We start from the raw sequence: 23677 nt of genomic DNA, 5'->3' as shown, positions 1-23677 counted from the left end.
CGGGTTGTGCGCGCGGCACTCCCTGAAAAAAAAGCGGGTTGTGCGCGCGGCACTCCCTGAAAAAAAAAGCGGGTTGTGCGCGCGGCACTCCCTGAAAAAAAAGCGGGTTGTGCGCGCGGCACTCCCTGAAAAAAAAAGCGGGTTGTGCGCGCGGCGTTCTGAGCGCTCAAGCGTGAACTCAAAAAAGTTTATCATCTCTTCACGCTCCTAACATCAATTCTCGAGCTACGTTTTTCATTTTGGTATCAATGCGTTGGCAATAAAATTCTCTACAGGATCATATGCATAAAATGTCACCCAAGCATTTGCTATCCCACCACGAAGTAAATAAACACGAAGATGACTCGCCGTGACACCTGAACAGGAAGTAAATGTTCATACTCTTTCGTTTGTTGCCAACCTCACAGTCATCCTACAGCGCTTATTTTGATATCACTGAACTCGCAATAAAATTCCCCACCCAGACATATGCCTATCAATGTCTAATTATGTTCCGCACGAGTGTGGGAACTGGGCGAAGCATTAGCCGTGATTTCAGCAGCGACGACACTGTTGTGATGCAGCGCTTTGAAAGTTTATACTTATTTCACTGTCATGACATTATTTCTCGAGCTACGTATTTCATTTTTATAGCAATGTGTTCGCAATAGAAAGTTCTATAAGAACGTGGGTAGAATTGGCCAACAGAGCATCAAATAAATTTGCGGCGAATAAAATCTTACGCGAATCTTACGCGTGTTTGTACCTGTGAGCGTAAAAAGTTTTTACTTTGCTCATGTTTTTTCAAGTTTATACTTGATTCACTCCGTTTTTTTTGTTTGTATAGTGTTCGGAATAAAATTTTCTACACAGACATATGCATATAAATGTAGAATCATGATCGCGGCCAACACAAGAGTGTGTGGAGTGCGCGATTACCCTCGTTGTGACACCAATTCAATAGTCTCTCCTCTAAGTTACAATACATTGCCGTTTTCTCAAATAGGCACAGTGCCTATTAGAGAAAACAAAAATTTAATGGCAAACATATTCATACAAACCCCAAGTCGATCGAATAGTAAATACCCAATATAAAACACGGTCCGTAAATTTACGTCGTGATCCGACAAGCGGTTAGGGAAACTGCCCGTAAGTCCAAGTCGAAAATCCATGAAAGTGTTATAACAGTTAGCAGTCAAAGGGGTTAAGAATCATCCATCCGTCGAAATTGGGCTCAGCAGTGAAGGCAAGGTTTGACATAAGCTTCCTCTCACTCAACAACATCAAGACCACAGTTCTACCAGTGAGAGAGAGTGCCTTCCCAATCTCCCAGTGTCAAAACGGAAGAAGACAACAGAAAGAATATTCAAGAACGGCACCAAGTCGGCTGGAAGGAACAGTCAGAAAGGAGAAGAGGTGGAGAGGAAAAATGAAACATGAAGAATAGGAAAAAGAAACCAGCAAAATTAGTGAAGAGAACTGCAAGAACATAAGCCTTCAAAAGGACAGATGCCACATGGAACATCACACTCTGATGCTCGAGTGCTGAGGTGACAGCAACAAGCCTTCCAGGACCAGCCTGCCTGGTCCTTTGACTGGGTTCTTTCTTTTCGTTCTGTGCTGTGTTTTTGTTCTGTTCTCTTTGGCCTTATGTTGTCAGGTGGGTGAGCTTTACGCTCTTCTCCTGTGTCGGGAGTTGTGTTCCTTTGGCCCTGGTGGTGGCCTTATTAGGTTGCAGCCAGCTCCTTCTCTGCCAAAGAATGAGTCGGCAGGCTTCCAGAGGGGTCCTGTGGTTGTGAATGCTTGGATGGTTCGGCTGGGAGTGCATCATGTGCTGTATCCAGTGGCGGCTCCTCACTGCTACCTTCATGCCACCAGTTCTATTTTGCTGCACTCTTTGTGCGTTGATCAAGTTTCCCTGTTCCAGAGCTTGTATTTTTGAGGCTGTTCAGTGTCATTAGGTCTAGCAAGCCTGCAGTCTACTTTCATACATATGATATCCGAAAGTATGCAGCTCTGATGGTAGTGTTTGCTAATGTCTTGGGCCAATATTCAAGCACGGAGGTTTTGGAAGTCGGACAAATCTTTTGCGGCCAGGTATCTAGTGAACATTCTTGGTCCTCTAAGCCTTAGATCGTCTGTCGCGGTCAAATGTCTCATCTTCAACTTGATAACTGTGTAGCAGCCTTTTCCCTGTTAAGTGTCCTAATTTGTACTTCTCTGTGTGTAGTTAACTTCAGGGTAGCCTCAAGGGGCTTCCCTCAGAAAACCAGCATTGAATGTAATGGAAAACCAATTTCTGGGTTAACCCTGGAGGCTCTCTGACACCCTCCCTGTCCCAGAAAGTTGTGTGTGTTCCATCATTATTGAACTGAAGGTGGTGCAAGCCAGCTGACCCAACCTGTCTTCCTCCTCCCCACAAACAATGGGGGGGGAGGTGGGGCAAACTAGCTTAGGCTAGTTTCACCAAATTTTATGTTGATGTTTATTGTTGGGGGAGTTCTTTTGGATTTTTGAGGCTTCAGTCTCATTTTAACCATGTATTTGTCCGTTTTGTTTTGCCAAACTTTCTGGTTGCTTCCCTGGTGGTGGCAGACATGATTTACTTTAAATAGGGTCATAATAGTGGTCATAGGGCCACTACTCTCTTTGCCTCTCGGAGGGGTCCAAGTTCTGGCTTGTGGTCCTTGATAGACCAATAGAACTTTGCAACTGAGGACACCTAGTAGCAAAGGAATTCTTTGCTTAACTCTATCTTTTAGCTGGTCTGTACAATTTTTCTTAATTCTTGTCCATATGTACCGGTATCTATGTTTTTGTTTATTTCTTCAAATTAATTTCCTTCAATTTCCATATCTTATATTCTTTTTATAGTTCCTCGATTTGTCCTTCTTGTTTCCTTATCTTGTTAGTCAAGCTGACAATTTCCTTATCCTACTGCAACATACTGTCTGATAAAATATTAACCTTGCTCTTGAGATCTTTATTTTCTTATTCTAAAATAAAAAATTTACCTTTATAAACCTTTAGAAAATCTTCAGTCATAACTAACCTGCCTTGAAAACCATCTTCCTGTATTTGTTTCTGCTTAAAACTTTTAAAGTGTGTCTCTATTGCTGTCTTCACTGACGATTCTATCCTATCCGCCATCTTTGTTTTGATTCCGTCTGGTCTGGTTCAAAGTCCCTGGCTAAAACATTTTTTCCAGATTTATATATTTTTCTTAACAATCTACACACTCCACCTTGTATCAATGATCTCAGTATATCTATGGTATCAGGAACACCACTTGAATTGCTCTATCCAGCACTACCACCCCACACCCCTGTGCGATGGGAACAGTGTCACCTGCATTGGATTCACTGATATTTGGACCTTGTACATCATCTTTATTACTATCAGGATCTTCTATATCATTATCATTAAATTCTTCCAGGTTCTTACTTACCTCATCATGTGTAAGTGATGCTGTTGATGCAAGCCACATGGTGGTGCTATGAGCTGCTGCTAAATGCACTACTTATTCATTTATTTATATATATATATATATATATATATATATATATATATATATATATATATATATATATATATATATATATATACAAGAGTTCTTACATTCTTGTACAGCCACTAGTACGCATAATGTTACGTGCAAGTCCTTAATCCTATGTTCCCTGGAATACGACCCCGCGAAAAATCGTTTAACACTCAAGTACTCATTTTACTGTTGAGTTAAACAGAGGCTACAGTTAAGGATTTGCGCCCAGTAAATCCTCCCTGGCCAGGATACAAACCCAGGACAAAGCGCTCGCGAAACGCCAGGCGAGCATCTTAACCACTACATCACGGTGACTGTATAAATATAACTTCACTAAATATGTTTGCTGTGTTAACACTCAGGCCCTCATTCCTTGGAGGGGTGCCTACTATATTTTTCCAAGATGGACTCTGTTTACTGGAGACTTGAGGAAGCAGATGTGAACCCTGTGTACCGTTAGGAACTTTAAAACTTACACAGACCTTAATACTACCCTGGTTATGATGTGCAGTTGAAGGATTAATTTTGCTCAGAATGAGTTTTGGAGATGCCACTGTATTTTCAAGGATGATTAAAATTTTAGCAATGTTTGGTAGCCGATGACACTCAAAATTACTTGCCAATCTCTGCAGAGTCAGACACTAAGGGCAACTCCATTTTTCAAGATAAATAAGTAAATAAACTAAATAAAGTCTGAACTGAACTAAACTGAACTAAATAAAAGTCCATCTTTGACCAACTGCCAACAAACTCACTCTTAACATTGACAAAACTTGCTATATTTTGTTTGGCAATAAATCCTCAAATTGAAATTAATCTAAGAATAAACAATATCCAAATTAGTAACAAAGTTGATGGAAAATTCCTTGGTGTTCTCATTGATAACAAGCTGGATTTCCAGGGACACATTCTAAATATATAAAAAATAGTTTCTAAAACTGATCAGATTTATTTATTTATTTATTTATTTATTTATTTATTTATGCTTATACAAGAATGTACATAAGGAATGTGAGGATACAATTATGGTAATTACAGTCTTGTAAAGCCACTAGCACGCGCAGCGTTTCGGGCAGGTCCTTAATCTAAGAAAATTTTAAGGAGGTAAATACTTGCAAAATTTATAGACAAAAAAATGATAACAGATTACATGGAATGAAAAAAAAAAAGATGAGAGAAAATTATAGGTACAGTATATTATGTACCTCGCCTTGCCATGGTGTCGTTCTATTACTCTCTCATCTATCCTTATCTCAATTATAGTATTTGTGCTTGGGGTTCTACTACACAAAATCATTTACGTCGTCTAATTATTCAACACAAAGCTGCTATTAGAACAATATCTAACTCTGACCCCAGACAGCACTCGGTGCCCTTACTCAAATCTTTGAATATGTTAGATATTAAGTCACTGCACATCCTTTCATGTGTACTCTATATATTTAAAACTCTGAACTGCAATGTCAATCCTGACCTTAGAAGCTTCCTAGAAGGTTGTAACAGAACTCATGGGCATCACACCAGAAACAAATACCTATTTGATATTCCAAGAGTGCGACTTAACCAAACTAGAAATGCTCTACAAGGGACTCATAATATTGAATGGTCTCCCCAATCATGTCAAAGGCTGTACTTCTCTCAACCAGTTTAAGCGTAAAACCAAGTGCTACTTAATTAACTCCATGTAACCTACCTTACCCCCTAAATGTCAACCCATGTCTTGCTTTTGTTAAACAATGCTGTTTGTTCACCAACTTGTACAATTGCTGATTTCTACCATGTTCCCACCTTTTTTATTTTTTATTCCCTTTTTCAACACAATTTATACCTAATCCCAATTACTATTAAGTTTTATTCTACGTGTGTTTTTTTCCCCCACACCTTGCCCGAAATGCTATGCGTATTAGTGACTTTAGGTATTGTATATACTAGCTCTATTTATAAATCCAACATTATGTTTGTAAATCAACTATGTATGTACTTTTCCCTGAATAATTTTTTTTATTTATTTATTTATTTATTTATTTATTATTTATTTATAAATGTTTGGATATGAATATTATTTTCCTACAAAATTTGTGTTATATGTACAGTATGTGGATTTTTTGTGGTCCAGGAACATATCCCCACATTTATAGCAGTTCACTATGGAAAATGTGGTTCCAAGTAACTATTAGCTGACTTACAAATGGCTTTATAAAATGCATCCTGTTCATAAGTTGGGTACTTTCTGTACTTAACACACTATATGGTATTTTGTATGTTACCTTACCTTGAGGTGCTTCCGGGGCTTAGCGTCCCCGCGGCCCAGTCGTCGACCAGGCCGCGGGGACGCTAAGCCCCGGAAGCACCTCAAGGTAAGGTAAGGTAACATACAAAATACCGTATAGTGTGTTAAGTACAGAGAGTACCCAACAACTGTTTGTTTCTCTTTTAATGATCATTGATATACATAAGATCACTTAGCTTACAGTCCATGCTATAGATTTTACCCTAAAAATTTTAGGGTTTGCTGTACATACAAATTCTCTTATATGCCAGTTCGTTTTATCTGTATGCATTGACACACTGTATTTTAATCAGCCTTTACCTATTACATCAGTGCTGTATGTACTCAATATACCATTACTGTATGTACTCATTACACCATTAATGTATGTTCTCAGTGTACCAGTACTGTATGTACTTATTATACCATTATGTACTCATTAAACCAGCCTGTGCTTGCCATGCTCTAGAACTCATTATATCTCCTTTACAGGAACTCGTTACAACACCTTGTACTTTATACTCCATTCTGTAATCAATGCACCCTTGTGGAGACCATTCATAATTGCTTTCAGACAATTGAACTATTTCCAATTACCTGATTTACCTGAGGGCATTAGTAGATAATAATAGTAGATAATTTATTAAATTTCCCATTCATTAGTTAAGAAATTGTCTTTTAATTCTTTTATACCTCTGACTAGATGGAGCGAGCTGACTCGGAAGATTGAAATGTGGGTGGAGATTCAGGAGCTCGGAGAATGTGGTGATTATGTTTCAGTAGAAGTGTGTCCTCAAAAGGACGTCTTAACAGGTGGTGCGTATCAGCTTCGCCAAGGGCAGCAGCGACGAATTGTGTGCAGAGTTAAACCTGTATCAAACTCTGGTACATTACCGCTGATATGCGAGGTACGAATGTGCGTGCATTTTTCTGGAAGGTCCCCCCTCGGTAGCTCCCCAAGCTGCCTACCTGGAATTTTCCACACCTTGGGTACCACACCATAGGGAAGTCTATGTCGATAGGTCAACGTACAGTAGTATGTCTTCACGACATACAGTGAAGTATGACAGGTCGATAGGGAAGACTTCCTAACTCCTGGAACTTCAAGAGCAAGAGGTCATAGATTTAAACTAACTAAACAAAGATACAGAAGAAATATAAGAAAATTCATTTTCGCAAACAGAGTGGTAGATGGTTGGAACAAGTTAAGCGAGAAGGTGGTGGCCAAAACCGTCAGTAGCTTCAAAGCGTTATATGACAGAGTGCTGGGTAGACAGGACACCACAAGCATAGCTCTCATCCTGTAACTACACTTAGGTAATTACCAGGCTCTAATAAATCACTGGGGATACAATATCACCACAGTACCAAAGGAATGACTACCAAAAAGGTAGCACACACCAAAAGCAGCAACTGCTTGGACAATACTGTGTTTGCAACCCTCATGCAAACTATGTACACAGTTGTTTAGGCCCAATCACTTGCCAGCAGATGGCATCTCAGATGTTCTGAGTGTCGTGGCCAACTACCCTTGTTGTTCACAAACCTAGTACAATTCTTTGTATCTCACTGCTCTACAGGCATTGGTCCTCAGCTAAGTAATTACAGTACTTAAGTGTAATTACCAAAGTGTAGTAGTCACCAGATGAGTGCTATGCTCATGGTGTCCTGTTTTCGCAACACTCTTCGTCATTTAACACTATGAAATTATTGTATATGCCGGCGTATAAGTCAACATTTGAAGCCTAAAAAATCACTCCAAAACCACGGGTCGACTTGTCTGCAGAATATAAAATGTAAACCTTTACCACTGAGCGATAAAAAAGTGACACGCCCGGTCTAATTCTCTTTGTACACCACTTGTTATAACTCTCGCAGCCCATCAAAATTATTTCCTACTGAAACACATGTTTGGTAAACAAATCTACAAGGGCCGTGATGAGGGTTCGAACTTACATCCAGGATGATCCCAGACGCGCCTTAGTCAATTGTGCCACGACACGGTTAAAAGAATTGCAACTGGGAATGCTACTGCCCTCACACGGATCCCGCAGCCTCTCCGAGACACAAACTGGGGTTTTACACAATTCCCCCATGCACTCGGGCTTTGTCAACAAGCTGGTCTACCTCTTCGCCCTTACTTCAATACACACAGAAATCACAATAGCGTGACTACAACCCTCATGCTTGTAAGCGCAATCGACTAAAATGCGTCTGGGATCATCCCAGACATAAGTTCAAACCCTCATCACGGCCCTTGTGGATTTGTTCATTTGATGTATTACACTATTGTGATTTCTGTGTGTATTGAAGTAAGAGGAGAGGTAGAACAGCTCGTTGACAGAGCCCAGGTGCATGAGGAAATTGTGTAAAGCCTCGGTTTGTGTCTTGGAGAGGCTGCGGGATCCGTGTGAGGGCAGTAGCACTCCCTGTTGCAATTCTTTCAACCATGTCGTGGCACAATTGACTAAGGCGCGTCTCGGATCATCCCGAATGTAAGTTCAAACCCCTCATCATGTCCCTTGTGGATTTGTTCATTTGATGTATCACGCTATTGTGATTTCTGTTTGTACATATTTGGTAAGTCAAACATATTTACTGGTATTTATCATAGGTATTACTGTATAATATCACAATGGTCAAACATACTACATTACAGTAGTAGAAAACATAGCCCTGTAAACATGCCATTTACAACAGCTGATCAGCGTACCAGTGAGGGAGGGAGGTGGAGAAGTAGTGGGGGAGAGGGAGGGAGGGAGGTTGTGAGAGTGAGAGGGAGGGGCGAGAGGTAGTGAGGGAGGGGGGAGAGGTAGTGATGGAGGGGGGGAGAGGTAGTGAGAAAGGGAGGGAGGTAGAAAGACAGTGAGGGATGTATGTTATGAACCATGAAGTCATTGTGTTGTTTAATTCACTAACAAAGCACCAAGCTACCAAACCCTCCCACCCATATTAAAAGTTTTATCTTAGATGTACAATATTTATTCCATTATATGTTAATTATTGTGTTAAGTGTACAGTATTACTATACTGAACACTTTTATTTATATTAGATTTATATTAGATAAACATTATTAATCTTTAACATGTTTTGTTGCTTCCTGTTTATTAGTTAAACTTACATTTCTGTGGGGAGCTTCCCCCAGCTTCCTGGAGCTATCAGGCTAATATACGAATCATTAGAATAGGGCATTAGTCTTAGGAGTTCAACCTACCGGGGCCAGAACCTGGCCCCCTTCAGAGACACAGGGAGCAATGGCCCTGGAAAACCCCCCTGAGGTTGGGGTTTTTCCTCATCTGCCATTGACCGGGGTTAGACACCCAGAAAGGTAGGTATAACAAAAAAGACTCCACATTGTAAGAAAATGGCAACCGAAAACCGAAAAGAGAGGGTTCTTCCCTTCAATCCCCTGGAAACAAACAAGCAAACATCATACTTTATAGTCGTGCCGCTCGTACGCACTGCCCTTTCCCTCCCCAAGAGGGGAAGGGGCGAGCCCTGGACGCCCCCGTGCCAGCTACCTAGCACTCCAGTTCATCAGCTAATGCGAACCGGGGCAGACGTCTTCTCTGGCCTCGCTTTTCATGCAGAGTCTGCCTTTGTGGTGTCCTCTGCAGTGTTGCTATGTGTGGTGGCCAGGTGTCCTCAAGAGTACCAGGGCTGCATGCACTTAGGGGCATCCTTCTCTAGGCGCCCAGTGAGTACTACCCTTGCATGTTAGGGTTCTCTTCCCTGGTGCGTTTGGGAACCGTTTCTGTAAGGGTTTTTGCTGCTCAGCATTTACCATACCTTTGGGGCCCAGCTGGGGTTTCGTGACTCTTGTTGGGCCTTGGGTAGGAAGTGGTATTGTGCTGGTTTCGGCATCAAGGTGTTGTGTAGCTTGCCTACCTATGTGGTGGCCATTTCCTGTTTCCCTTGGGAACATTGTACTTTTGCAGGGTTTTTCTTTTGTTTTTGTTTTCCTTGCCTGGGGGGGGGGTCTTCCTGGTGGGGCTATCATTCCACTTATAATATATTGGTGGCCCTCTGCTAGGGCCCCCTGTGATTGTACACGCCACAGGGGTTTCAGTGATTTGATCTCCCCCTTCTTAGCTTTGGTCCTAAATGGTTAACAACACCTTGCCTGGATTTCCAGTAGCAGTCAGCCTATGGGCCCTGGTAAACCCTGTCGTGGCTCAGTGGATCTATGGATGCGTCTTCTGAGTTCCAGTCCGCCTCTTGCAGGTTCGAAGGTTGCTGTGTGCCCTTGTTTCAGGGTGACAGTCACCTCTTTAGCCTCCGTCATGCTGCCTGTTGGGTCAAAGACACCTTTGACCCAGAGTTTTTAGAGTCGTGTTCTCTGCTTGTTTTTGAATACTATTCTGATGACATTACTTTTAGGGTACAGGCAGCATCCACGTTGCATGCTCAGTTTAGGTTGCTGCAACACTCTAGGTTGGTTTCCCACCCGGATGACCTGGGGCCGCCCCGTTTTGGTTAGGTGATGTTCGCCCCTTTCTCCTCCCTGTTCCTAGCTCCTGACCGTCTTCGGGTTTCGGGGTCTGGGCGGGGTTTAGTTGGTGCCGAGACTTTGACGGCTTTGGAGCTGCTCCGTTCGGGTTGGGGGATAGAGGTTTTCAAGTTTGTTCCTCCTGCCGAGGCTTCTGGGTCTTACCAGCAGCCCTTTCTTTGCTGCCTTTCCCCTGGACTCTTACATTTCTTTAAGGGCAGAGGGCGTGGAAGATGGCTCTGCCCCGGGGCCTCTGTTGTGGGTTTCCAGAGCTGTGGGGGGGGATGCCCGCTAGCAGTTCTGGGGCTGTTTGCCCCTGCCTGGGTTTTTTGCTTCTGGGCGGGGTTTTTCGTCCCTCTCGTCTGCTTGCTTCCCACATTTGCTGGCGTGTTTTCGGATCTCTTGCGTCAGTTATGGCTCCTTTGTTCTGATGGCCATTTTCTTCTGCGGGTTACTTCCCCAACTGGCCACCGGGGCGGCACTGTGGTTAGTTTACCTGTGCCTAAGTGTGCGAGCTCGCGTTTTGGGGGGTGTTTATCACCTCCTGCAGGGGTTTTATCCTCCTGTTGCCATTTCTTTGCTTTTCTGGGATGTTCTACCCTTCTTCTGTTCCTCTGGGAACGCTTGGGTGTTAGTTTTTACACTGGTTTTTGCATTTTCTGTCTGGGTCTGGGGTTTGGGCTCAGTGTCCCTGTCTGTTTATGCTTGCTCCCTCACCTTATGTTCTTTTGTTTTCTGTTCGTTTTGGCCGTTTCACTGGGGGTTCTGCCTGGGTGCTCTGCTTTGCCTTTTCTGTGGTGTATTTCCGCTGGCAAATGTGGTGGTTTGGGCTCTCCCGGGTTGGATTCTGGGTTCCTTTTGGTTCTTTGGTTTTGTTCCGGTGGTTTCTTCCTCTTGGGCCCCCTTTGGGGATTCAGGAGGCTTTTAGTTACCTAGTGTGTGACCCGGTTCTGCCTTCTGGGGTTCTGGGGTCTTCCTGGCTTGCAGTCTGCTCTTTTTGGGTCTTGGCACATGTTGTGGTCGTGCCGGGGGCTTGGGTATTTGTTGTCGAGGTAGGCCTTTTGGTGCGGTTTTGTGCTCTCTGTGCCTTCTTAGTCTTTCCGGCGCGATGCTCTCTACCCACTGGTCGGTGGTTTCTTTTCTTTCTTTATTATTATTTTTTGTTTAATTTATATATATATATATATACATTTTCTTTCGGAAGGGGGTCTGATCCCTTCGCTGTTGGCGTGATGCTGTAGGGGCGACTTGCCTGTTGCTTGCACTTGGTTCCGCAGTTCGTGGGCGTTTTTTGGTTGTCTTCCGGCCTCTGGTGGCATTGGGCGGCTCCTCCTTCTTTGGGAGATTCGGAGCTGGCGGGGTGGGCTTCTTCCCCTGCGCTTCGTCATGTCATCTTGGTATGGGTGAACTTGGACATGGTTGATCCACCCCATCCTTCCAGGGTCCTGCCTGTTCCAATGCCCACACTCGACTTTGCAGATCTGCGGTTCTTCTGGACTTGTTCCGTCTGCACCTTGGATTCTTTGCCCATCTTCGGATAACTGTTATCTCCAGTCCGGCTTCTGTTGGGGCCAGGTGCCTGGATGGTGTCCCAATTCAGGCTTGCTGCTTTGTTGCCTTCCTTGGTTTGTATTTGGCACCTTGTGTATTTACACATCATTACCGGGTCTTGGTGACCAGTCTGCATCTGCTCGGGATTCAATTTCTGCCCTACCTCGACGACTGGTTTGTGTGGGCTCCCAGTCGGTCCACTTGTCTGCTCACCAGGGGTGTAGTTCTTTTCCTGCTCGCCGTGTTCGGGCTCCTGGTGAACTGGAGGACATTCCATCTGGTTCTTTCCCGGGTTCGGACCTGGCTGGGTCTTGTTTGGGACTCTCGGACCGCTTCTTTGTCTCTCCATCCAGCACGCCTCTGGATGGAGAGACAAACCCATACTGATCTACCCGCTGGGTCAGGTTTGGCTTTGGCATCTGTTTTGGTTCCTTCGGGGATGCTCCTTCTGCCTCTCACGATCATTGGGTTCGTCCTCCGGGAGCCTTGTGTCAGTTGCTGTGGCGCCGGCTTCTTAGAGGTTTTTGGAGTTTAGTGCCTTGACGCCTACCCAAGCCTTCGATTGATGTGTTCACGGATGGATCATCTCTTGGCTGGGGCTTCTGACAGGTTCAAAATGTGACCCATCGCCGCAAACGGCGATGAGTCACATTTTGCCTGCGGAAAAATGCTCGCGGAACTCCTCGAGAGTTCGCAGCAGTCTGGTTTGCGCTTCGGAGGGTTTGGGTCACTCAGGGCTCTACTATCCGGCTCTGTTTGGACTGTTCTCCGGTGGTTCATTGCCTGAACCACAGGGGTTCTCTTCAGTCCTTGCCTCTTTGGGGTTGGTCCCTTTGAGTGGCTCGTCTGCTGGATTCTTGGGGTTTGGCTCTCCATGCGGTTCATGTCCAGGGAGTGTCCAACATCCTGGCAGACGGCCTGCCTTGGTTCATTTCCCTGTTCACGGAATGGACGGTCGACACCAACTCGTTTCATTGGCTCTGCCGGACGTTATGACTCCAGGACATGGACATCTTCGTGTCAGCATGGTCTTGGCATCTCCCATTCTATGTGGTGCCCTTCCCCGTCTGTGAGGCATTCGCTATGGGTGCCTTTCAGTAGGACTGGTCGAGGTGGGGTTACCTGTACCTCTTTTCCTGGTCCAGCTGTTGCTTCGGGTTCTGGCTCAGTTGGAGTCTTTCCCAGGGAGAGTAGTCCTCATGGCCACTTTGTGGCCGGCCCAGCCTTGGTTTCAGGTGCTGCTTGCTCGGTGCCTGAACCCGGGGCATTTCCTGCGTCTCTGCCTCATTTGGCAGGTCGGACCGGTCCGGTACGTGGCTGGTTCGGCCTTTTCCTCTGCTCTTCGCGTCTGGTCTTTTTGATGCAGGTGTATCACCATCTCTATGGTGATCAGATGGCTTCGTTGATGGTGTCCCACCTGCGAGCTTCGTCTCGGCGACTGTACGAAGTTTCCTGACGTTCTTTTCTCCATTTTCTTGCTCTTTGTAGGTTGTCTTCGTATTCGGATCGGGTTGTCTTGTCCTTTCTTGTTTTTTTTCATGGCCGTCATTTGATGCTTATTTCTGTCGCCTCATATCGTGCAGTGCTGGTGGAGCCACTCCAGCTTGCGTTCAGGGTGGACATCACATCCGCCCCGTTACGTATGCTTTCTCATGCTTTGTTTCACCTCCGGCCTGCTTATGTGCCGCCAGAGCTGTCCTGGTTCTTGGACAGGGTGCTTTCTTATCTTTCCTGTCCTCGGTTTGAGGTGGTTCCTTTGGCTCAAAATTTTTTTTCCACTTGCCTGTTTTTGTTGGCATTAACCTCTGGGGGTCGGGTCAGGGAGCTTCCTGCTCTCCTACGACACAGGAGTTTCTGCTCTTTTGGTCCTGGTGGTAGTTTTGTATGTTTGCAGCCTTCTCCTTTTCTGGCAAAGAACGAGACAGCTGCTTTCCGGAGGGGTTATTGATGCTTGGTTTGTTCGCCCGGGGGTGCATCATGTGTTGTGAAAAGTTGTGGCTCTTAGCCGTTACCTGCGTGCTTCGGCTATGGTGGCTGGGGATGCACTTTGGGGTTGATCCAGTTTCCCACGTTCCCTGTTCCAGGGCTCGGGTTTCCCAGGTCGTCCGCATGGTTATTAAGTCTAGCCAGCCTGCGGTTTATCATCATGCCTATGATGATTGGAAGTTTGCAGCTGCCGTGTTTGGTAACATGTCTTGGGCTAATATTCGGGCGAGGGGATTTTGGAGGTCGAACAGGGTCCAGGCCGCCCGTTATTTGGTGAGTGTATCTGCGCCTGGGCATTCTTGTATTGCTTTGGGTCGCAGGTTGCAGCCAGTTGTCTTGACTTCGCGTTGAGGAGTTTGTGGTGGCCGCCTCCCGGGTCAGTCCCTCTCTTTTCCTTCTCTTTGGGTATGTAGCTCCAGGGAGCCGTAGGGGCTCCCCTCAGAAAATCAGCATTGAATGAATGAAATGCCATTTTTTGGGTGAGCCCCGGAGGCTCCCTAGCAACCTTTCCTCCCACCGGTTGGCATTTTTTTTGCTTTGGTTAAAGCTTAGGTTCCGAACTGGAGTGTGATGCTGCCGGCGCAGGGGCCTCCCCCTCCCCCTCTCGGGGAGAGAAGGGCTGCACGGACGAGCAGTGCTGCAGTAGTGTTACGTTTGCTTGTTTGCTTCGCATTAAAGGGAGTTCTATCTGTCTGTTCGGTTTTTGTTGTTAGTTCCTTATCATGTTGGGTTTGTTTTGTTATGCCTACCTTTCTCGCTGCCTAACCCTGGTCGATGGCAGATAAGGAAAAACCCCCAACCACAGGGTGGTTTTCCAGGGCCACTGCTCCCTAAAACCTCTCTGAAGTGGCCAGGTTCTGGCTCATTGTCCCTGGTAGGTCTGAACTCTATAGCTAATGTCCCATTCTAATATAAAATACATTAGCCCGATAAGTGCCAGGGAGCCTCTGGGGCTCACGCAGAAAATGGCGTTTCATTACATTACTGTTTTTTTTTATTAATTTGTACTTACAATACCATACTGAAATGAAAGTCATTTTAATTTTAATATCAATATTTTTTATTAATTTTATTTAACTTTCAGGCTATTACAAACATAAGCATAGGGTCTGTGTGTGGTCGTTTGAGGTGCCAGAGACAACTTGACTCATACACTGAAGAAGATCTCACTGTGCTTCGGGAACGATGGAGTGAAGCATTAAAAAGAAGAAGAATGTACCTTGATCAACAAGTAATATATGCAGATTTACAGATAAGTTTTTCTGTGGGGAGCCCCATCAGCTCCCTAAAGCTGATCAAGGGGCAAGTAAGATCAAGGGAGCTGAAGCTCCCTTGATCTTACTGATCAAATACCATACTACTTGACTGTTATCAGTTGCAGAATTCTTTGTAAGCCTATCAGGGAGCACGAGCTCCCCCTGGCCCCCTCAGAGAGGCGAAGAGAGCAATGGAAAGGACCCAGAAAAGTAGGCGAATCAAAACAAACCACTGTCTGAACTCCCCAGCAAACAAACAAGTAAAACTGCGTTCAACTAACCTCCCCCTTCCCCCCATGCTCCACCCCACTTCAGGGGAAAGAGCTGGCCTAGGTAAGTCAGGCTGCCACTATTCTATTTAATTCTTTGACTGAAGCGGTGCCGTGTAGTTGCTGTCGCTCTGGCTCCGTGTTCTCGTTTTCTTTGGCATTTTGCCCTTACCACGGTGTTATGAAATGGAGGTAATTACCTAAGTGTAGTTACAGGATGCAAGCTACGCTCGTGGTGTCCCGTCTACCCAGCACTCTGTCATACAATGATTTGAAATTACTGACGGTTTTGGCCTCCACCACCTTCTCGCCTAACTTGTTCCAACTGTCTACCACTCTGTTTACAAAAGTGAATTTTCTTATATTTCTCTGGCAGCTTTGTTTCGTTAGTTTAAATCTATGACCTCTTGTTCTTGAAGTTCCGGGTCTCGGGAATTCTTCCCTATCAATTTTATCGATTCCTGTTACTATTTTGAACGTAGTGATCATATTGCCTCTTTTTCTTCTGTCTTCTAGTTTTTGCATATTTAATGCCTCTAACCTCTCCTCGTAGCTCTTGTCCTTCAATTCTGGGAGCCACTTAGTGGCATGTCGTTGCACCTTTTCCAGTTTGTTGATGTGCTTCTTAAGATATGGGCAACCGCTGCATATTCCAGCTTTGGTCTAACAAAAGTCGTGAACAATTTCTTTAGCATTTCTCCATCCATGTATTTAAAAGCAATTCTGAAGTTAGAAAGTGTAGCATAGGCTCCTCGCACAATGTTCTTAATGTGGTCCTCAGGTGAGAATTTTCTATCTAGAACCACCCCTAGATCCCTTTCTTTGTCAGAATTCTTGAAAGATTTCTCACATAATTTATAGGTTGTGTGGGGTCTATGTTCTCCAATTCCACATTCCATAACAAGGCATTTATTCACATTAAATTCCATTTGCCAAGTGGTGCTCCACATACTTATTTTGTCCAGGTCTTCTTGAAGAGCATGACAATCATCTAGGTTTTTTATCATCCCTATTATCTTAGCATCATCAGCAAAAATGTTCATATAATTCTGTATTCCCACTGGTAGATCGTTTATGTAGACAATGAACGTCACTGGTGCAAGACCTGAACGCTGTTGTACTCAACTTGTGACATTCCTCCAATCCGATACCTTGCCTCTGATTATGGCCCTCATTTTTCTGTCAGTTAGGAAATTTTTCATCCATGTTAGAAGCTTACCTGTCACCCCTCCAATATGTTCCAGTTTCCAGAACAACCTCTTATGGGGAACTCTGTTGAAAGCCTTTTTTAGGTCCAGACAGATGCAGTCAACCCAACCACATCTTTCCGGTAAAATCTGTGTGGCTCGATCATAAAAAATAAGTTCGTTACACAGGATCTTCCAGATCAAAAACCATACTGTTTGTCTGATATTACATCGTTTTTCTCCAGGTATTCTACCCGTTTAGTTTTAATTATTTTTTCCAATATTTTGACTATTACACTTGTCAATTATACAGGTCTATAATTAACCCTCATGTTACTCAGGGCTAATTAGCATTTGTCACCCACAGGCACATACCAAAAAAAAAAATAATAATTTTCTTCTAAACCTGTTAATTTGTGTTCTCTGATAATGGGAAAAATAATAAAAAAAATGGCAAGTGCCATATATTGCTCGCTATAGGGTGGGGAATTCTGGCAAAAAACAGGCGCTGACTCAGCGTGCGTACCAGACAGTCTGTTGCTCGTCAGCTGTCAGGCAGGAGTGGCCACAAACAGATAATTACCTAATTATTTCAATGTCTCTGATTGATTTTTTGTAGTTTTTTTTGCTGTAATATTGTTTGAGTGTTAGGCCTTTTCCTACATTGTACCCATTTTCTTGCCTTTTCTTCTCTGGCCCTCTCACTATTTTTGTTGAACTAATCCTGTTTTCTGGTTTTGCATCTCCATTTTGGTATTCAAGTATAATTTTTTGTTCCCAAAAAAGTTTACAGTATAGTTCACAGAATTTGGCATACATCTCATTTATTTCCTTGCCTAGCTACAAGTCTTTTCCAATTAAGTTTATTAAAGAATTTGTCAAGCTCTCCCATAGTGTCCTCTCTTAAAATCAAGCTTGTCAACTATTTCAATAGTGGGCCAGCCAGAGGCATAGGGCCCGTGCAGGAATATCCCTGTAAAAAAAAAAAAGAAAAATTTCAATTTCACTTTTCTCTTCTAGATTATATCACATAGCATATTTAATTTCCAACAGGACTCATTCCCAAGGGAGGAAGGTACTGAATGTCAAATATCTCTTCTTCTTTCCTGGTAAATGCCAAATCCGGCAATGATGGAACATCACCTTCTCTCAGTTATGTGGGCTGTTTTACATGTTGATACGTGAAAGATTCCAAGATAAGGTTTATGAATTGGTCAGTCCAAAAATCCTCTGTTCTTGTTTCATTGTCTTCCCAGTATTGTCAATTTTAAATTGAAGTCGCCACATGTCAACAATCATGATTGATCTTAATCCGCTTTTACAATAATTTCTCTCGTGATCATTATAAGGTTGAGCGAACAAGCTCACTCTAGTTTCGTGAATTTTTTATCATTTGTTTACATTGTTGGTGAAGTTTTTTTGGCAGTTTTGAGGCTACAGTCTCACTTCTAACCAACAGTGATCTGTTTTGTCTGGTTGACTTTCTGGATGTCTTCCCTAGTGGTGGCAGAGATAAATAAATTCATAGAAAGTTTACTATACATGTCACTGCTCCCTGTGCCTCTTTAGAGAGGACCAGGTTCTACCGTGTGGTCCTCGATAGGCCTAAAAGAACTCCACGACTGATGGCATCTAGTAGTTTGGCAATAAATCAGCATAGTAGCTTCAGGAAGCCACAAGAGGCTTCACCTTAAAATAAACTTGTCAATTTCAATTATTTACTCAAATTTGCACAGGATGTTTCCAGATTTTTAAATATTGTTACTTGATGAATTAATAAAGTTCTTAATGTGTGATTTTTTCCTTAATATTCCTTTTCAAAATTTATTTCAGATACAAAAAATAATTAATAAGGGTGACAAAAATGAATGTGATACAGAACGGGAGCAGTCCTTGGTTGACCAGTGGGTGAGCTTGACTGAAGAGAGGAATGCCGTCCTGGTCCCTGCTGCTGGGTCCAGTATTCCTGGTGCGCCAGCAGACTGGGATCCCCCTCCAGGAATGGAGGCTCATGTTCCAGTCCTTTTCTTAGATTTAAATGGTGGGTAAAAATGCTTACAATTTATATTTTTATTTTAAGGAAACTTTGAGTCAGATATAGTTTTCATAGTCAAACTTTTAATGTCTTAGTAAATGTTTTCTGCAATTACTGTAATTATACTGTATAATATAGTTAATAGGATTAGGCTCTTAAACCTGTTAACATGGTGTGTATATTTTCTGGGGGTAACCCCTTCGGCTCTGTGGAGCTATCCAGGCTGATATGGATATATTAGGTTTTTTAGGTCCAGATAGATACAGTCAACCCAACCATCTCTTTCATGTAAAATCTCTGTGGTTCGATCATAGAAACTGAGCAAATTCATTACACAGGCTCTTTCAGATCGAATACCATACTGATTGTCTGATATTATATTGTTTGTCTCCAGGAGTTCTACCCATTTACACTTGTCAACGATACAGGTCTATAATTGAAGGGGGTCTTTCCTGCCGCCACTTTTGTAGATTGGAACTACGTTAGCCTTTTTCCACACGTCCACTACAACTTCTGTACACAGGGATGCCTGAAAAATCAGGTGAAATGGAATGCTGAGCTCAGATGCACATTCTCTCAGAACCCATGGTGAAACTCCATCTGCGCCAACGGCTTTGTTTTTATTTGGCTCCTTAAGCATTTTTTCCACTTCGTCTCTAGACACCTTTATGTACTCTGTTCTCTGGAATTCTGAAGATTTTCAGAATTTTCAGAAACAGAATGTGTCTGGTTTTCTGAAGATTGCATTTTGTACAAACACACTTTGGAACTTTTCGTTTAATGTTTCACATATTTCCTTTTCAATTTCCGTGAATCTGTTTACCATCTTCAGCCTCTGAATATTATCCTTCAATTGCAATTTGTTGTTTATGAACTTGTAGAATAGGCCTGGTTCTGTTTTACATTTGTCCGTTATCCCTTTTTCAAAATTTCTTTCTGCCTCTCTCCTTACTGCTGTGTAGTTGTTTATCGCATCTTTGTATCACTGGTGTGTTTGGTGGTTTGGCCTCTTCCTATATTGATTCCATTTTTTGTCTTTTGGTCTCTGGTCCTCTCGCAATTTCTGTTGAACCAATCCTGTTTTCTGGACCTGCATCTGTGATTAGGTATGAATGTTTGCGTGCCTTCATCGTATATTTTGCAAAATTTGGCATGCATCTAATTTACTTCCCTACCTAGCAACAAGTCTGTCCAGTTACTCATTTAGAAATTTTTGAAGTTCCCTATTGTGTCCCCTCTTGAAATTGAGTTTAACAACTGTTTCAATGCCCCTAACACACAGGTGTGTGTTCAATAGCTCCATGTTTGGCTCTTTAACTGAAAAGTGTGCGTGTGTTGAATGGCTTCATGTTTGACTCTTTCTTAAGGTAACTAACAGGTGTGTGTGTACAATGGCTCCATGTTTGACTCTTTCTTAAGGTAACTAACAGGTGTGTGTGTTCAATGGCTCCATGTTTGGCTCTTTCTTAAGGTAACTAACAGGTGTGTCTGTGTACAATAGCTCCATGTTTGGCTCTTTCTTAAGGTTACTAACATAGTGTGTATGTATAATTGCTTCCTGTTTTGCAGTAACTAAGATAGTGTCTTTGTAATAGCTTGATGCAATCATAATGTTTGCAAAGTTGTTTTTCTTAATGGTTTGTTGGCATTCAGTGTCAGCTTAGATAAGAGCATTATTAATTTTGTGTTCATGATTAACTATTATTATTAATTTTTCAGCGGATGACTTCTCAACTCAGGGATTTGGTGACAACCTGACTTTAGCAGGAAATAATGCCATAATCCCCAAAGAAAACTGCAATAAATTCTTCCAGCTTCCTATTGTAAAATGTTATGAAAAAGATGTGTGTGCAGTAGCATCGTGGGATTCATCCATCCATGACAACATGTACCTCAATAGACTTACACCCAGTAAGATACCACGGTTTTATTTTCGTTCTTTGCATGTTCTTTTTAGAGCTGTAAATGCTATGATGCTATTTCTGAGTGGCACCTCAGCAGCTCTCTAATGTGTTAGCACTGGATATGTCAAACTCTAATGTCTTAGCACTGGATATGTCAAGCTCTAATGTCTTAGCACTGGATATGTCAAGCTCTAATGTCTTAGCACTGGATATGTCAAGCTCTAATGTCTGAGCACTGGATATGTCAAGCTCTAATATCTTAGCACTGGATATGTCAGGCTCTAATATCTTAGCACTGGATATGTCAAGCTCTAATATCTTAGCACTGGATATGTCAGGCTCTAATATCTTAGCACTGGATATGTCAAGCTCTAATATCTTAGCACTGGATATGTCAGGCTCTAATGTCTTAGCACTGGATATGTCAAGCTCTAATGTCTTAGCACTGGATATGTCAGGCTCTAATGTCTTAGCACTGGATATGTCAGGCTCTAATATCTTAGCACTGGATATGTCAGGCTCTAATATCTTAGCACTGGATATGTCAAGCTCTAATATCTTAGCACTGGATATGTCAGGCTCTAATGTCTTAGCACTGGATATGTCAAGCTCTAATATCTTAGCACTGGATATGTCAGGCTCTAATATCTTAGCACTGGATATGTCAGGCTCTAATATCTTAGCACTGGATATGTCAAGCTCTAATATCTTAGCACTGGATATGTCAGGCTCTAATGTCTTAGCACTGGATATGTCAAGCTCTAATATCTTAGCACTGGACATGTCAGGCTCTAATATCTTAGCACTGGATATGTCAGGCTCTAATGTCTTAGCACTGGATATGTCAAGCTCTAATGTCTTAGAATTGGATTTGTCCAGCTGTAATCTACTTTTTGTCCAAGCATGATAAGTACCTTTTCAAATTGTCTTGTTCTGCAAAATATTGAGTGGGAAACTATGAGAGCATTCCACAATCCATCACCTAGAATACACCACATGCTATAACATACAAAAATATTTCTATCACTCGGTTCCCTTTCATATGATCACTGGCATCTCAAAAATTGCCAAGAATTGTTCTTGACTTTCTAATCATCCATTAACCAACTAAACTAACAAATACCAGGTGGCAGCCCAACTGGCTTAACCCATACACTGCACACCAGTTTCATTTGACAACTTCCTAGTTCTGGAGTTAATGAATTATTAACATTAACCATTGCACTGATTAACTTGCCTGTAGGCGCTCAACGGGTGGTGTGCAACGCGCTTCAGGGATCTTATTGGTTTTGCGTATGATTCAAAACTCCCATGGCTACATGGGGTTCACAACAGCTTCCTCAGGGCTCTTGTAAACAGTTGCCGTTATTTTTTTTAAATGTGGGCAACATTCCCGGGTGTGAGAGCCTTGGTACTGAGTGAGCAACCAAGGCTGGCACACGCAGCATGAGCTCACACCACTGCTGTTCAGCTTGTGACAACAGCATCGCCTAATAATGTCAAAATGTTTATGTAACTGGTATTATTTAGCCATAATAGTATTACAGAAGAGCCTGAGTGTGATAATGACTGTATACAATGTTCAAATATCAGTAAATCAATGCTCTTCAAGATGTTCACAGCGCTAGCTACAGCACCACAGCATTATTTCATCCATCTAGGAATCTTCAAACGACTTCTTATGTTCCTTTACAAAATAAACTTGTGGTCAATTATTCATTTACAGGATTTAGTGACCATGATTGTGATAATAGCAGGATTGTGGTGATAATTATCACTGTGTTGTATTGTGGGAGGAGGAATTTTGGTGAGGAGGGAAGGAATCGAGGTAGCGTCACTGTGTGTGGCAGCCAATCTTGTTTGGGCTCTCCATACTAGCTTAGTGGTTCGCTATGGTGAACACAAATGTAGATACTTATATATAATGTGTATATAGTGTAATAACAGCAGCAGGATAATACTGGGAGGAGCCATTTTAATGAGGGAGGTGGCATCGCACTCGTAGCGTCGCCATCTGCTGTGCGACTTGTCATGCAGTGTATGGTGGCCACTGTGCTGTTTGGACACAATACCAGCTTACTTGCATAGTTATGTTGAATAAAACATGTAGATACTTATACATAATGTGTGTAAATAGTGTAATAAAAACTAATAAAGTGGGGGACTAATTGGATAAAGCTGGATTATCTTTGTTTATAAATGAACAAGCTAGTTGCTTGTTTTCTTTCTAGGTAGTTTTCTGTGGGGAGTCCCTACGGCTTCCTGGAGCTCATCGGGCTAATGTAGTTTACCTAAGTTTAAGGGTTAACATACTTGCTTGGTCGATGACAAGTATGACATACTTTAAATGTAAAGTGCTCATAGGCCATTGCTCCTTGCACTTCTCTGAGGGGGCCCAGGTTTTGGCTCTGGTTCCAGGTAGGCAACAAGAACTCTGCGACGGATGATCCCAACTAATATAGCACTATATCAGTGGGATAGCTTCAGGAAGCCTCCAGGGCTCACCCAGAAACTAGCATTTCATTATATCAAAGCTGGGTTTTCATCATCTATATTTTCTTTAGTACATAACTACTATCATGTTTCTTTCAAGCCCTTATTTACAGCATTAGAATTGATTTACTGTATTAAAATGTAGATGTTTTCATGCTTTTGGAAAGAAATCATTATCTTAATAATCTTTGGAAATTTTTATAAAATTTTGTTTGGTGCTGTGTTCTTGTATTCATGTAACACATTTCTTTTTCAAAATATGACCAACTTTTGTAATATGTGCACATTTATTTATTTAATACACATAAATTTAAATAGGCATATATTTGTGATTTTTTCCAGCTGATGAAAGAGTTTATCTGATTGTGAAAAGTGTGGTCCGACTATCTCATCCAGCTCCAATGGACCTAGTGTTACGGAAGCGGCTTGCAGTTAATATTTATAAGAAGCAATCCTTAACTAGCAAGTTTGTAAAGTCATTCATTGGTTCTTCTAATACCTTATATGAAACAGGAATAATGTATGAAGTTGTGTCCAATATTCCAAAGGTCAGTTTATTTTTATATTGTTTTAAGTTTGCCTCTATTTACTGCTTCAGTTATATAGTCTAATAACTTGATTGAACATTGGCTGATTGTTATTTTAATGGGTATGTAAGATATAATTTCCTGAGCAGAGTCCTCTCAGATCCTCTCAGATGCTCCATGAACTGGAGTT

General features: G+C 42.5%; 1 protein-coding gene across 6 annotated transcripts in view; it reads left to right on the top strand.

Moving 5' to 3' along the window:
• The window catches only part of Khc-73 (Kinesin heavy chain 73), a 228395-nt gene that overhangs the window by 124123 nt on the left and 80595 nt on the right, over nt 1–23677 (top strand). For all 6 annotated transcript variants that reach the window (XM_069334000.1, XM_069333999.1, XM_045753956.2 and 3 more), the window contains exons 21-25: nt 6493–6697; nt 14901–15047; nt 18362–18569; nt 20283–20474; nt 23303–23508. In XM_069334000.1, coding sequence (XP_069190101.1) covers nt 6493–6697; nt 14901–15047; nt 18362–18569; nt 20283–20474; nt 23303–23508 — 958 coding nt within the window. The remainder of the gene's footprint in view (nt 1–6492; nt 6698–14900; nt 15048–18361; nt 18570–20282; nt 20475–23302; nt 23509–23677) is intronic.

This window comes from Procambarus clarkii, chromosome 30, assembly GCF_040958095.1.
Source record: "Procambarus clarkii isolate CNS0578487 chromosome 30, FALCON_Pclarkii_2.0, whole genome shotgun sequence".
Taxonomy (NCBI): domain Eukaryota; kingdom Metazoa; phylum Arthropoda; class Malacostraca; order Decapoda; family Cambaridae; genus Procambarus; species Procambarus clarkii.
Note: the sequence above shows the minus strand (reverse complement) of the source record. Positions and strands in the feature narration are given on the sequence as shown.